Source organism: Leuciscus leuciscus (genome assembly GCF_965113295.1).
Source record: "Leuciscus leuciscus genome assembly, chromosome: 12".
Taxonomy (NCBI): domain Eukaryota; kingdom Metazoa; phylum Chordata; class Actinopteri; order Cypriniformes; family Leuciscidae; genus Leuciscus; species Leuciscus leuciscus.
The window spans coordinates 10,849,406-10,863,445 of record NC_138736.1 but is presented as its reverse complement, the minus strand read 5'-3'; the positions used below and the strand labels follow the sequence as shown (position 1 = coordinate 10,863,445).

The 14,040-nt window shown below is 41.9% G+C and overlaps 1 protein-coding gene across 1 annotated transcript in view; it reads right to left on the bottom strand.

The window, feature by feature from the left end:
• zbtb10 (zinc finger and BTB domain containing 10) overlaps positions 1-13,831 on the bottom strand; it is an 18,651-nt gene extending 4,820 nt beyond the window's left edge. Inside the window, exons 1-3 of the mRNA XM_082185148.1 lie at positions 12,691-13,831; positions 4,458-5,379; positions 175-350 (exon numbers count right to left, since the gene is read on the bottom strand). Coding sequence (XP_082041274.1) covers positions 175-350; positions 4,458-5,379; positions 12,691-13,347 — 1,755 coding nt within the window. The 5' untranslated portion in view covers positions 13,348-13,831. The remainder of the gene's footprint in view (positions 1-174; positions 351-4,457; positions 5,380-12,690) is intronic.
• Positions 13,832-14,040: the final 209 nt, after the last annotated feature.

Below are 14,040 nucleotides of genomic sequence, written 5' to 3'. Positions count from 1 at the left end.
GTCTATGTCGGAAAATATGCTCAACTGTCATGAAAATTGAGTAACAATGCACAAATTTGTTGTGGCTTTAAAAAATAGGCTTTGTTTTTCATCAAAAGAATCGTTCTTCAGATGTTAGGGTGAAATGTTTCCGTGAGATTCACCCACATACGAGACTTGATGTTTCTGTCTTACCAGGGAATGTCTCTTGACGTGTTCTCTGCGAGTGAACAGCTTTCCGCAGATGTCACAGCTGAAAGAACGCACGCCCGAGTGGATGATCAGGTGCCTCTTTAGTGTTCGCCGGTGCTTGGCAATGTAGTTACAGTGGGGACACTTCAGCTTATTAAGGGCATTTTCAGGCGCTTCACCTAGGAGAAACCACACAAACAAACAGATTCTCAACACCGGTTTCTGAGATATAGACAATTCAGCATGAGATTTAGCAGCAGATGTAGGTTGTCTTGTCAGAGACACAATTGTCTTCATTCGCATTTTCAGCTCTAATTGTCAGTTGCGACATGCAAAAAGTTGCTTTATTAGTGCATGTAAGTGATGTGTCTGCATGTACCTTCATGTGTCACCCTTGCAAAGGAAAAAACAATAAAAAACACTGTGAAAGTGTGCCAGTTGCCATGGGAACCTCATGCCAGAGGCCATAACTATATTAGTCTAATGCAATTTTCTACTGATAAACAAGCTGTGTAATAAGCAAGAGCTCTTTCCTTCTGGTCACCATTCCTTTCCTCAAAACTAACAAGCCTAAAAAGTCTGATTGTTTATCAGCGAGAGACTACTGTATAGTCGGAATTGCAATCGCTGCATTTTGCTGCTGAAAACACTCATCCCAACACTCAAGTTCTCTTGGGAGCGCTGCCTCGTGACAATTAGACTAGAGCTGTATGTGCAACGCTGTATTTGGGGGGGTGGGATCCAGCTTTGTTTGAGCCAAAATGAGCAAAACAAAAGGGTCGTCAAGCAGGTTGCCATGGGGGTGATGAGAGCCAGATCACCTGGGAATTCAATCGAGGCTCTAAACACCACCTTGCGGACTAAAGGAGGCCCGACAGCAGCTGTGCTGTTCATTGGTGTCGGCAGGCTCAAAATTAAAGTTCAATCTGTTACTATGGGCTTGTCGGTACTTAAAATGGTTAACGATTAACCTGGAATCTCAATGGCCAGGCCCGAGTCATGAGACTGCTCAAAGATTGTGAAAATGCCCAGACTCTCCTTGCTGGGAATCTTACAGTATGCTGGATGAGACCTGCTAGGCCACAACTGAGAGATTGGTGGTAAATGGGCTCAAGGTTTTAACCGACCCCACCCTTTATTTGCCAAGACTGATCCCAACCCCCTAAGGAAACACCAACAGGCTCGAAAAGGCCCAAAATATACTCAATTACGCAATGACATGAATGCAAACACTTCTAGCTAATAACTACACATTGTTGTTTTCAGAAAAGTATATAAATATAACGCAAGTACGCAAGCGCTTTAGCATTAACTAAATAACCACATTTGTAGAAACAATACCGCTCTTTGAATACTGATGTTCGTGCTTGCAACATTTTGGTGAGGTATTTTGATGTAGCTGTACTTTCCAGCCTTACTGTTCACTCACACTGTAACACATCAGCGATAAACCCTTAATTTCACATCACTATATGTGGCTATTTGTAAAGATCACGACTTTGCGTAAGGCAGCAACTGTAAATGTGTGTCTGTGTGGGTGTGTGAAGGCGATATGATGTGTAAATAAATGGGTGAAGCCCTAACAGTGGATCATCTTACACACTGTGGATTAGCAGGCTGGCGGGCCAAAGCCATCAGATCCCATTGTAAGTACCTCTGCAGTGGGTCCACTCTGCCTGGGTCAATATTTGGAATGGCAGAGATAGTTGGGCTGCATTAGCAGGATTAGGGCGGGACAGCCCCTGGCAGCGCTGCACCTCAGAAGAGGGAATCGGGGGTGGTGTCTGTGTATGTGTGTGTGTGTGTGTGTGTGTCACTACCGCAAATTAACAATTCAACCGTCCTGTTTGGAAAGGACTCAAGCATTTATGGTGACGGATCCTGTTGTGTGATGTGTGAGAGAGAACAGACAGGGCTCATTGAGGAGCAACATGAAAAGTTTTTTTTTTTAAACAGTAAATTGCCTGTCCACACCGAAAGTGAAAATGCTACATGATACCAGTGTTATTACTGTTAACTAAAACTTTTAAAACTTAAAACTTTTAATAAAAAAAAAATAAAAAAAATAAAAGCTAATTCAAAATATTAATTAATACTATAATTGTATATTAATAACACTGGGTGACAGGTACAGCCAATTAGAAGATATTTGATGTTTAATATAGAGCTATGTGTATATATACACGCACGGAAGGTTTGTGATTTCTCAGTGGATGAAGCAACCCATAATATTTACAATACAATTATAATAAATGTAACATGTTTTGTAGTGTACAAATTATAAATAAATAAATAAATATAAATATAAAATATATATATATTACATTTATTATAATTGTACTGTAAATATTATGGGTAGCTTCATAGTTTGGGTGTGTGTATATATATATATATAGTTTATAAATTGACAGACATTAAGCAATAAGCAACATACCCCTCACAGGAAAAATAAGTGAAACACATGTGTGAAAAAGGAAGTGGGTAGTCAACGTGGAAGCAAGTACACAGACGAGTACGTAAGCATACGTAGGCATGTGTTGGCAAACACACCGACACACACATGCCTTTCAGGTGTGAGCCGTCAGCTCTGCACATTTAAGTGCCCTCAGGAATACGAGCTAAGTGCATTTGAGAGTGTTTAGGAAGCCTGAGGGTAACGTTTCCTCCGCTTTACTTCATTATCCTGCATTAGAGGAGTCGATGACGGGGAGAGAAAGCCACTCCTCAGAACCGCGTCACTTAAGACATGATACTATACCACACGCTGCTCTGCTTAATGGGGGCAGAGAGTTTGAAGCATGACAGCTCGGCAGACTGGAGATTACACAGGTTTTTGTGGTATGAGGTGGAGGGAGGGTCGACTCCCTTAATAAGGGCAGAAGAAAACGGACTGGCCACTCTAATTAAAAAGGGAAGATGGTCTTGTGGCCCTGAGCTACACAGGGCCTGAGGAGAAGCAAACATAATGTGAGACCTTGGCTGGATGCCTGCCATAGCTGAAGGTTGGGGCGTGTGTAAGAATGTGCTTTAGAACTGCAAGAGATATTCCTGCTTCAAAAGAAAGGATGTGACAACATATCAAGCTTATGTTTTGAACATCAGCTAACTTATAGTATTATTAATATAATATAATATAATATAAGGCACAGTAAAACCAAAAGAGGTTGATTCAAGGTCTGTTTCTACTACGAGTAATCTACTGCATCAGGCCAAAGTCCCTGAAAATCTGTTCACTTGGTAGCCGCATTTGCAGCGTATCCTGACAGTGATATCACTCAAGACCAACTACTTGGATGGAAAACACTGAAAACAAAGTGCTTGACAAACTCACATTTAAATAACATTTTAAATGAGCAATAAATGTTTCTTATGCTCAAATAGCATTAAAAAATGTGTACATTTCAGGTTGATTGGCCAGTCCTAAGCATGAGTTTCAGTACACTGACTGTTTCTATGGGAACCGGAGCTTGGCAGCAACAGTGATCCAACGACTTTACCAATTGGCGATAGGCAGATCTCATTCCACCATATTGCTGCTTGTTGCACTTTCTCCCATTCATAGCAATACCAGTGAACATTTTTTTTTTTGTCTATGTAGTATACAGTTTTTGTATCATGCCCACTACCAAATTGCATACTATATATGGAATGCTTTTTAAATAGAGAGTACACAAAAGGTTAGACCATAACCATATTTAAATTGATGTAAACAACCTAAGATCTAATCGCATCCCCAGATACAAGCCATTTTACTAATCAACTTTGTTTAGAAATTTGTTGAAATAGTAGATCGTAAACCATCTGCATTTTGAAAATTTGCACAGTATGTACTCTACATATCAAATTCTAGTAGTATGATAACATGCTATTTGGAAAAAGGCATGAGCTCTTCCTCAAGGCTGTGTATTCAGCCTTTGATAAACACTGATTATACCATTACCAAAGGCTTTACAGAAATGCATACTGGCCTTTGTGTGAGTGTGAGAGAGGTGTCAAAAACACTATTGTCATACATGACAATCCTAATGACAGTACTGAAGTGCGCTGATGAGTCTACACAATAGGGCGGCAACATTATTCAAATAACCAAACTCCCTTGACCTGAGAGACCTCAATAGACATTTCCAACAAACAAGGAAACAAAAAATTTTTTTATGTAAACTTGTTGGGTGTGTTTTTATTAAATCACACATAAATTTGTTGGGACTGATGATTTGAATAGGACTTGGCTTGAAGAGCCATTGAGGTAACTGAACAGGAGAAAAAAGGCATGATGGGTAACGTACCAGCATTCTCTGAGAGGTAAGAGAAGTCCTCTCTGGTGTAGGAGGCAGATGGTTGGATGAACATGCCCTCGTCGAAACCCTCTTCCGGCTCAGGTGGGATGTTGTAGACAAAGCGCTTGGCGGCCTGTTTTTTCCGTTTTCTGCTGCCCGGCTCAGGACGATCCTCCCTCTTGATGGCCACCCCAGTGCCGGGATCTGGACCGTTCCAGATGAACACCGGCCCCGGACCTTGTGGCTCCATCTCCGTGGACTCTGACGAGTTCTCTCCTCCCCAACTGGAGCTTCCCAATGCGCAACCTTCTCCCCCGGACACCTCCACGTCGCTGGGTTCATCCTTCACGTGCCCACTGGCCTTGATGGACAGCTTGGACAGGATGCTGGTGGCCCAGAAGTTGCTGGGCTTCTTGTCGGCCCTCTGGCAGTCTTTCGCCACCGTCCGGCGCTTGTTGTAGTCGACCACCACGGAGTCAGGGGCTTCCTGCTTGATGCTTATGTTGAGGGCATCTTTGATGAAGGCGCGACAGGACTGGACCACCTCGGTCATCTGGAGATAACTCGCCACGGACATCACCTCGATGGCATTCTGGCTGGTGAGGAAGAGGTTGCCGGAGTACAGGAAGTCCAGGATGACGGAGAAGCCCTGCACGGCCGCCACATCCAGGTGCGTGATCGTAGTTTGGTCACAGCTCTCGCTCTTCGTCAGGCAGTAGAGGGTCTTGAAGTAGCGGCTCCCGGCGACCAGGATGTTCTTGTGTGCCCTGAACATCTGGCCGCTCACCATGATGTTGACGTCGCAGAGGATGCCGCTCTTGCGTTGCTTGTCCAGCTCCTGCAGAAGCTGGTAGCAGTACGAGTTCTCGTTGGGCTTGTTCCTGTAGTCCTCCACCTCTGGGCTCTCCAAGTCCCCAGGCCTTTCCATCTCCTAGTGGAGTAACAACAAACAAAAATGACAATCAGCATGAGTCTACAGTGTAAACACAACGTGGAGGGCAGGTGTACAGTGACAACTCCGACAATAGAACTGGTTTAACAGGCTGGAAAGCTGCAATACTGTGGGAACTATAGCACTGGTAAAACCCCCGCTTACAGGATACACGCTCTGTGCCCTTGTTAATGCGCTTTAAGATGAGAAATATTTGGCCATTATCCCATCCCACCATCAATCTCCATCATCTGCTCTCACAATTAAGAGAGAGAGAGAGAGAGAGAGAGAGAGAGAGAGAGAGAGAGAGAGAGAGAGAGAGAGAGAGAGAGAGAGAGAGAGAGAGAGAGAGAGAGAGAGAGAGAGAGAGAGAGAGAGAGAGAGAGAGAGAACCGGCTGGTACCTACCAATGGGAGTGAATCTACACAATATATTTCTGGACTGCAAAGCAGATATTCTAATCCATGCTGAAATTTATATCACCCTACATTTTCCCCCTCCTACCACACAGCTGGTTTTTTTTTTTTTGCTGGAGTAATTCAGATTAAATCTATTTCTCAGGGCGGAGGCCTTCCAAGCCCCCTCCTCCACACTGCTGGGCTTGTCCTGCTAGATGGGGTTATTACTGTAGCCTGATCCAGCTACAGCAAGCCCAACCAGTAGTCAGAGACCGAGAGAGAGAGAGAGAGAGAGAGCGCAACCCCATTTCTCCACACAAAGCCAGTCCTTTCCTCCAGGCTCATTGTTCACTACTGCTTAGTGCTACACTGAAGCTTTGTGAAGAAAGCACTTACAATTCCCTAGCACACTGGAACACAACTAAACACAACTGGAATTACAAAATCAGAGCTGGAATAAAATTCTGTCATCAACTCCCTCTCATGTTCATCTGTATGATTCATTTCAACACAAAAGATAATTTTGCAAAGTATTTTCACAATGCTCGTCTTGTCTTTACAATATAATTAAATGAAATGTGGATTTTTTTAAATGTTATTTTTTTATACTCACCAATGCTGCATGCATTTGTTCCAAATCCAATACAGAAAAAACAGCAATACTGTTAAATATCACAATTAAAATGCTATTTATTCCCTGAAAACAGTTGTGCTGCTTAATGTCTCTGTGGAGTCTGTGGTCATTTTTTTTATTTTTTTTTGGATTCTATCATAAATAGAATGTAAACATTTGCATTTATTTGAAATAGACATTTTTGTAACATAAATGTGTAATGGTTGAATTGTTATAATTGTTACTGAACCAAACTTCTGAACTGAACTGAACTGAACTGAACTGAACTGAACTACTGTCTAGTGATCAGGAGCTGTCAAGCCGCCAAAAGAAAAAAACATTATAAAAGTAGTCCGTATTACTGCACTGTATTCTAAGTCTTCTGAAGTCATTTTATAGTTGTGTGTGAGGAGCAGATTGAAATGTAAAGCTTGTAGTTTTTGTGTGCAAATACTGCGTCTCAGTGTTGATTTCATTACATTTCTCTGTTTGTTTGAGAATCCTGAACAGCAACACAGGCTCAACCAATGGTGTGAGTTTGGGACGGTAATATCTGTTTGACCAAACAATGGCAGATATTTGCGTGTTTGGAGAACCTGTTTGAAAACAGCTTTTTGTGTGTTTTTTTATATTTTTTTTTTATAAAGGGGACATGGCAGGCCTGATTGAGAACTGTAGGCTATGCAAAAAGACAATTCTTCAATTCTTCTCTTTTTGGGTTACACTGACAAATATGGGTTTGGAATGACATGAGGGTAAGTAAATGATTTTAATGAGTAAATGATGAGAGAATTTTCATTTTTCTGTAAACTATTTCTTTAAAATGAAGAAAATAGTCTAAATGGCAGCACTGTTGAGTTCAGAGGGGTCTGGTGGAGAGCAGGTTTGAAGAATGAGGAGGAGGTGGAGGAACGGGGGGGTGTTAGACGAGAATGAACGTTCGTTTGTGGTGTCACAATGTCCTCACTATTGTTCGCCTCTGTCTATCCAGAGAGAGAGCCTGACTGTGCGCCAAGCCAAGCTATGGTGAGAGGACAGATGAGGTGGCAGTCTAGAGTGGGTGTCAGGACATACTAGTCCAGAATTAACCTCCATTTCTTTCTCTCATATATGCTCACACACAGTTCATCCTTTCTCCAGATGTGCCACGTGTAAACGCACTACAAGAGAGCAGATGCTTTCTGAGGATTCCCCCCATTAAAATCAGTCAAAATGAGTCTGTGGTAACAGTTTGAAATTCGACATGGTCTTTTTCTTAATTGAATGTTTGTTGTTGTTATTGTCTACAGTTTTGCTACTGGGTCGTTTGCGTTCCACTTTTGCACGCCATTAAACTTTGCAAACTGTACAATGAAAGGAAAACACATTACTTTTACAATATCTATAAATACCAAAATTGTGATCTCATACAGTTGATGCTAATTGTGTTTCTCAGACTATTTTTTTTACACTCACAATTGCCTGGATATTACGAGAAACCCTGAGATGTTTGCTTTTCATTGACCAACTGTTTAAAAATCTAGGGTCAGTAATATTCTTCCTTTTTGAAAGAAAATAATACTTTTCTTCAGCAAGGATGCATTAAATTGATCAAAAGTGAAAGCAATAATACATTTATAATGTCACAAAAGATTTCTATTTCACATAAATGTTGGTCTTATGAACTTTATATGAACTTTGTATTTATTAAAGAATCCTAAAAAAAAAAAAAAGTATCACGATGGCTGTTGAAAATTCAGCTTTGCCATTCACAGGAATACATCACATTTAAAAAAAAATATTTAAACAGAAAACTGTTGTTTTTAATTGTAATAATATTTCACAATATGTTTAATCAAATAAATGCAGCCTTGGTGAGGATAAGAGACTTAAAAAAAAAAATTCATACCAACCCTAAACTCTTACTAAACGGTGTAAATATATCAAAGAAAAACGTATTCCGAATGAGACACATCAAAAACAAACAAAAAAGGAAACTGGTTCTTTTCTGTTTAAACATGTCGAATACGAAACTCGCTGTGGTTTCTCTTTCTGGTTTCCAACCCCAGACTTTCATTTTGATGTGAAACGGGAACATTTTACAACCACTACCAATACCGCTGTCGTTCTCCTGTGCTACAGTTGAACAGACAGCCGTCTAAAGCTCTTCAGGCAACGAGTTGCCAACACCCATTATTCCATTGTACACTTCCAACATGTTCCATTCACCAGCGTAAACCAACAATAGCTCCCCAAAATTTAAACACATAGCCTTCAGCTACACCGAGCCGTGCCTTTATCACCTACCAAGGCCGCAGTGAGAATACACTACACAAGTAGCACGTTAGGGGGACATTGTGCCTCAGACAACAGGGACGGCGGTTTTGTTTTCCTTGCGCATAGTCTTCCTGAGCCATCCCAGCCCCTGAGGCCAGCGCCTGGTCCCCTCATCCAGATGCATGAACAATACAGCAGTGTGCTTGACCCAAGGTGTGGGAGTGGGAATGCCAGGATCTGGGCCTCCAAACAAAGAGCAGGGCTCATCGATACAAAATTCCTGGGAATTCTCCCCCACCAGCACAACCACAAGCACCAACAACACAACAAGCCTCCCAATACACACATATATCACAGCGGCAGACAGTACAGGGGCGGAGACCCTCGTCTTCACTGGAGCTCACTAATAACGGGAAGAGGGGCCAAATACTTTGAGGGCGAAGTCCAGACTGGAGAGTGAGGCAACCCAGATACCCTTCCTTAGGGGTAATTGAATTACGGGAGTTTGATATGGACCAGTGAAGAAATTTAGCCCATTATGACGGACAGACACTGCACTGAAGAACATAATAGATCACAATTATGAAATTGGCTATTGGAGGATGTGGCCTATCAGAACAGCCTTTCTTTCCCCGGACAGCAGACATCCTAATGTTTTGCCCAATTTGTCTACTTTAAGACAGATACTATTCATCCACGACCTCGTGACCTCCATGTTCGCTATCATACTCTTTATTTCCTGAGATTTCAATGACAAAATCACAAGTGTGTGTGTGTGTATATATATATATATATATATATATATATTATATTATATTATATTATATTATATTATATATATATATAATATTATATATATATATTATATTATATATATATATATAGCTATACAGTAGTCAACATTTGAAGTGGATCAAAAAAAGTTAATCAAAGTTGAAAAAGTTCAAACAAGAACAGGTATTGTTCAAAATTCATGAATAACTTTGATGAAAGGGTTTGATCCACTTCAAATGTTGACTACTGTATGTCTTCAATATTAGAATATATTATCAAATGATTCTTCATCAACCTCTGTAAAATACAGGGCTCCAGACTGCGACTAAAACAGTCGCATTTGCGACCATAAATATTAATTTGCAAGTATTTTCGCTGAGATCACATCACATCTTGAGTAGCCCATCACATCTTTTGTTGTGTTGACGTAATAAAATGAGACGACGTGCAGCAAAGTTGCATGTGGAAAAAAAAAATCAGAGTTTTAGCGCCAACATATGCATGGGCACAGCGAGAATCAGCTTTCAGCGTCAGAAACATTTATTATTATTATTATGGTCTGTGACACTGGCTCTGAACAATTCCTTGTGACTGTATGTAGTTCTCAAGTTGCAAAAGCAATTCAGTTCCTACTTTAAGTGAATCTTAGTTCCCAGGACATCCACAAGATGGATGAAAATGCTGAAGTTGTAAAAGGAGGGCAGACGTGATAAAACATGACAAAATTAAAACATTTCTTTTGTGGCACTTAAAAAATTATTAAGTGCCTATTTGTTCCCCTTATTGGAGCCAATGGCTCCTTAATCAATTTTTTTTTGTCTGGAGCCCTGAAAATAACTTTTTAGGAAAGCATTCCTGTGCTAGGCGGATACATGTATATAGCAAACTATGATATATCATACAGCCGACCCTATAAAAGTACTAAAAATGTATGGTAAAGTAATGCATTTGAACTATTTGAAAATAATATATAGGCCTATATATATAAAAAAAATTGTGACCACCATGAAATCAATATGGGCAATTCTTGTTTTTTATGGGATATTGCAGTATTTATTATGAATGATTTATGCGTGCACGTCATAATAATTTATTTTATTTTATGTGCCTTCATAATCTTTAATCAAAATAACTTCCTCTCCCTCTTGCAGCGACATCTCTTCTCTGATGATGTGTTTACTGGCGTGAGGGCGGGACAACCTGTCACTCACATGACATCACAGCGATAGCAAACCACAACGATCCAACGACCCGATCAATGGACAAAATGAAGTCCCGCCCTTCATTCTTTCTTGTTTGGGCCGTTTCGCTCAGATATACGTCACAATAGAGTAGAAACTTCCATTTCATGCTGACTTTAATAGGCTAAATGATTGTCCAACCCACAACCTCAAACAGTCATTGCATTATGAATCACACATATACTTTTAATTAAAAATGCCAAAACATCCCTGGATAAGGATATATAGGTCATTTATATCATGGAAAAGTTGCCAAATATTAAATGTTCAGCTACGACACAGTTTTTGACTGTTAATACTTCATCGCTCGGCTTTCGTTGAACGTTAAACACCGCCTTCTTTGATTTGATTGACAATTTCAATCATTCTGACTTTGACGAGCGCTGACAGATGATCACGGACCACTGATGCAGCTCAGATGTTATGTCGGCGTTGTCAAATATTTTTGCAGTTCAGTTATAACGCAAACTCTTCCTCTTTTACTTTTCGGCAGGCTACGCCAATGCCTCTTGCTTGAGTAGCGTACTGAACTCAACCCAATTAAACACAAAAGTGTTACCAGCTTTTAGCATAGTTTAGAGTCGTAAATCGTACCAGTGCACATTGAGGTCAAAACACAAACAGGTTGCAGGTCTGAGAATGTCCCAGAATTTTTTATTAAAATATGTACAAACAATATAAAAAAAAAAAATCGCAGCTGTGCATGTATGTGTGTTATACACTGTGTCTACTTCAGTGTAATAAATGTAGCACCACATTTACTCCATATATTACACAGAAACAACAAAAAAAGTATTGTAAAAAAGGTTGACTGTCAGGGGTCACTTGAAAGTGAACAAACAGGAAAGCGTAACAGGGTTCTGATCTGCTGTAGAGTCTTAACCCCTCTGTTGCTAGGGAGGCGGCAGTAATCTCTCCGTTCCTTCCTAATTAGTGAGGGGTATAAATTGAGTTAGTGAAACACTTTGTGTCACCCTGATTAGACTGACTGGACATTATCATACAGCGCAATCCCAAGGGATTCTACTGCAAAACCAGGAACATGGCATCTTTCTGGATGGCAACAGTCATTTTGTGACTTGATAATAGACAGGGAATCAAATGCATAAAAAAATATTGATCAATACCAATTTATCTTAAACGACATGATTGGGAATATACAATGCATCCAGATCAAATACGAATTATATTTCACTATTACAGTGCATTGTACTTACAAAAGTGGTTCTCAGATGCTGATATGATTTATTCAATCCTTATCTTATTCTGTGCATTGCAGTGGCCTGCGTGACGTTACAGATGACATTATTCACTCCAGCCCAATGTAGCAAGTGACACACACTATCTATGGATCTTGGGGAGTCACCTAACACAATGCCTCTAATTTAGGTGCACTAAAAGGGGAGGGTGAGATGTGCCAGAGGTCACTTTTTACAGCGAGGGGGTTGGGAAGGGGTGCGGCTCCCCCAAAGGTAGCAGGGTCAGGCCCTTTCCATTGTGTGACCTCTGTGGCAATCAGGTTAGTTACCATGCCAACCAGGGTTGATAATTACAGTGCAATGCAGGAAACAGTGAAGCAAACGAGGACAACATATTGAGCCACAATCTCTTTTGGTCTATTTAATAAGGGCTATCTGACATTACATTCCACAAAATCACCTATATAGAGAATTTGAGCATATGAAAGTGGGATTGCCCACCTATAATCGGCGGTCCAGTTTCTATAAGGCTTCAAATGACCGTACAAATACCGATTTAAATCGCCTAGTAGTGAGTCTTTCAGCTCATCTCACTAACTGACAGCGCTGATCCAGTTAGCTCGCACATGCTAACCTGCTACCTCCGACCTGAGTTATACTGCTAACAGACCTGTTAGCTCGCTAAACAGCTTCGAAAACAGCATTCCCGCACCAAAAAGACACGGAAAAACATCAGCATTCGTTAAGTAAAGAATTAATAGCACAGCCCAGCTCGGCTTCGTCGCCTACCCGAGTGTCCCCGTCCCCATTATATCGCAGTGTAGACGTACCTGTCTGGTCGGGTCATTCCTGCCGTGCTCCGAGGACAGGTGATGTCTCAGCAGCAAGGCCCGCTTGTAATTCCGACTGCCTTTTACCAGCTCGTCGCTGTTTTTGGTGGCGATGTTATGGCACCAGGAGCAAGACATCAGTCCTGTTTCCTGGCTGAATTTGAGCCAGGGAAACTCTAGGAGCCAGGAGTCCTGGAAGAGCGAGTGTTTCTGCAACAGCAGCGTATGAGGTCTCATCTCCAGCAGCGGCTTTCTAGCGGCCGTTTCCTCCGCCTCTCCCGCGCTACCGTCCTCCCGTTTCACGCCATTACCGGTCGCCCACTTACAGCCCTCGGTTTTCACCATTACGCTGTTTAAAGCGCCTTTGTCATTATGTTTCCCCGCTGTCCAACTGCCCCCTTCCGGGTCCTCGTCCTCCTCCGGCTCCGTGCTGTCGCTGACGGACCCCCCGCCCTCGACTTTCCCCAGCGATGGTCCTTTCGCCCCTAAATCCCTGTCGTCCTCTTGATCCGGCCTATTCCCGTTCAAATGTCGGTCTTGACAAGCCGGGGCCTCACAGCTGTTACCGTTGCTGCCTCCTCCGACGGCACTGGCACCGGTGACGGCTAATCCACCTCCTCGGAAAGCCAGCGACCTGCGGCTTCGCTCTCCGGACATTTTCTTGAAATAAATTATAATCTACACTTTCTCAACAAAACAAAACTCCGATCGCAGCTCTGTTAAATAAAGTATTCCGCATGAAATGAGCCGTTTTCCTGCGCTCCGGCCTCCTGGTGAGAGTATGTAGGTTATGCGGAAATAAATAGGGGTTTTAAAGGCATAATGAATTTCAGGGTTCTGTCTGCGTCCGCGCAGGCCCCGCAGAGGTCGAATGGCAACGACTTCCCCCACAATGCATCTCGGTCAGAGGGAGGAGGCGGAGGAGGGGGGGCTCGTGTTAAAGGAAGATGGGGGTGACGACGAACAGCCAGGGGTCTTTTGTGTCAATGACTGCACCCATTTTCCGCATGCTTTTTCATCTATAGAGCTACACGGCTCGAACTAATAAGTCCTTGTATCCCTTTCACACCCTCCGCTGTGCTTGACATTAAAGACGTCGCCCCATGTTTGTCGCGCGAGTCGTGATGATCGGGACAGGTGGGCTGGTTGGCGCTATAATGAGTGCGTGCATAGGTGTATTTTCCTGGTGGTGACGGAGATGGACTGATAGGGTTTTCGATATCAATATCTTGAGTCATCGTTGTAAATTTAGTTTTTGATCCATTGTTTTAATACATTTGAATGAATTCCGTGAAATTCAGAAACTTTACCAACACCGTTTTGTCAAATACTACATTATCTTAGTGAGCT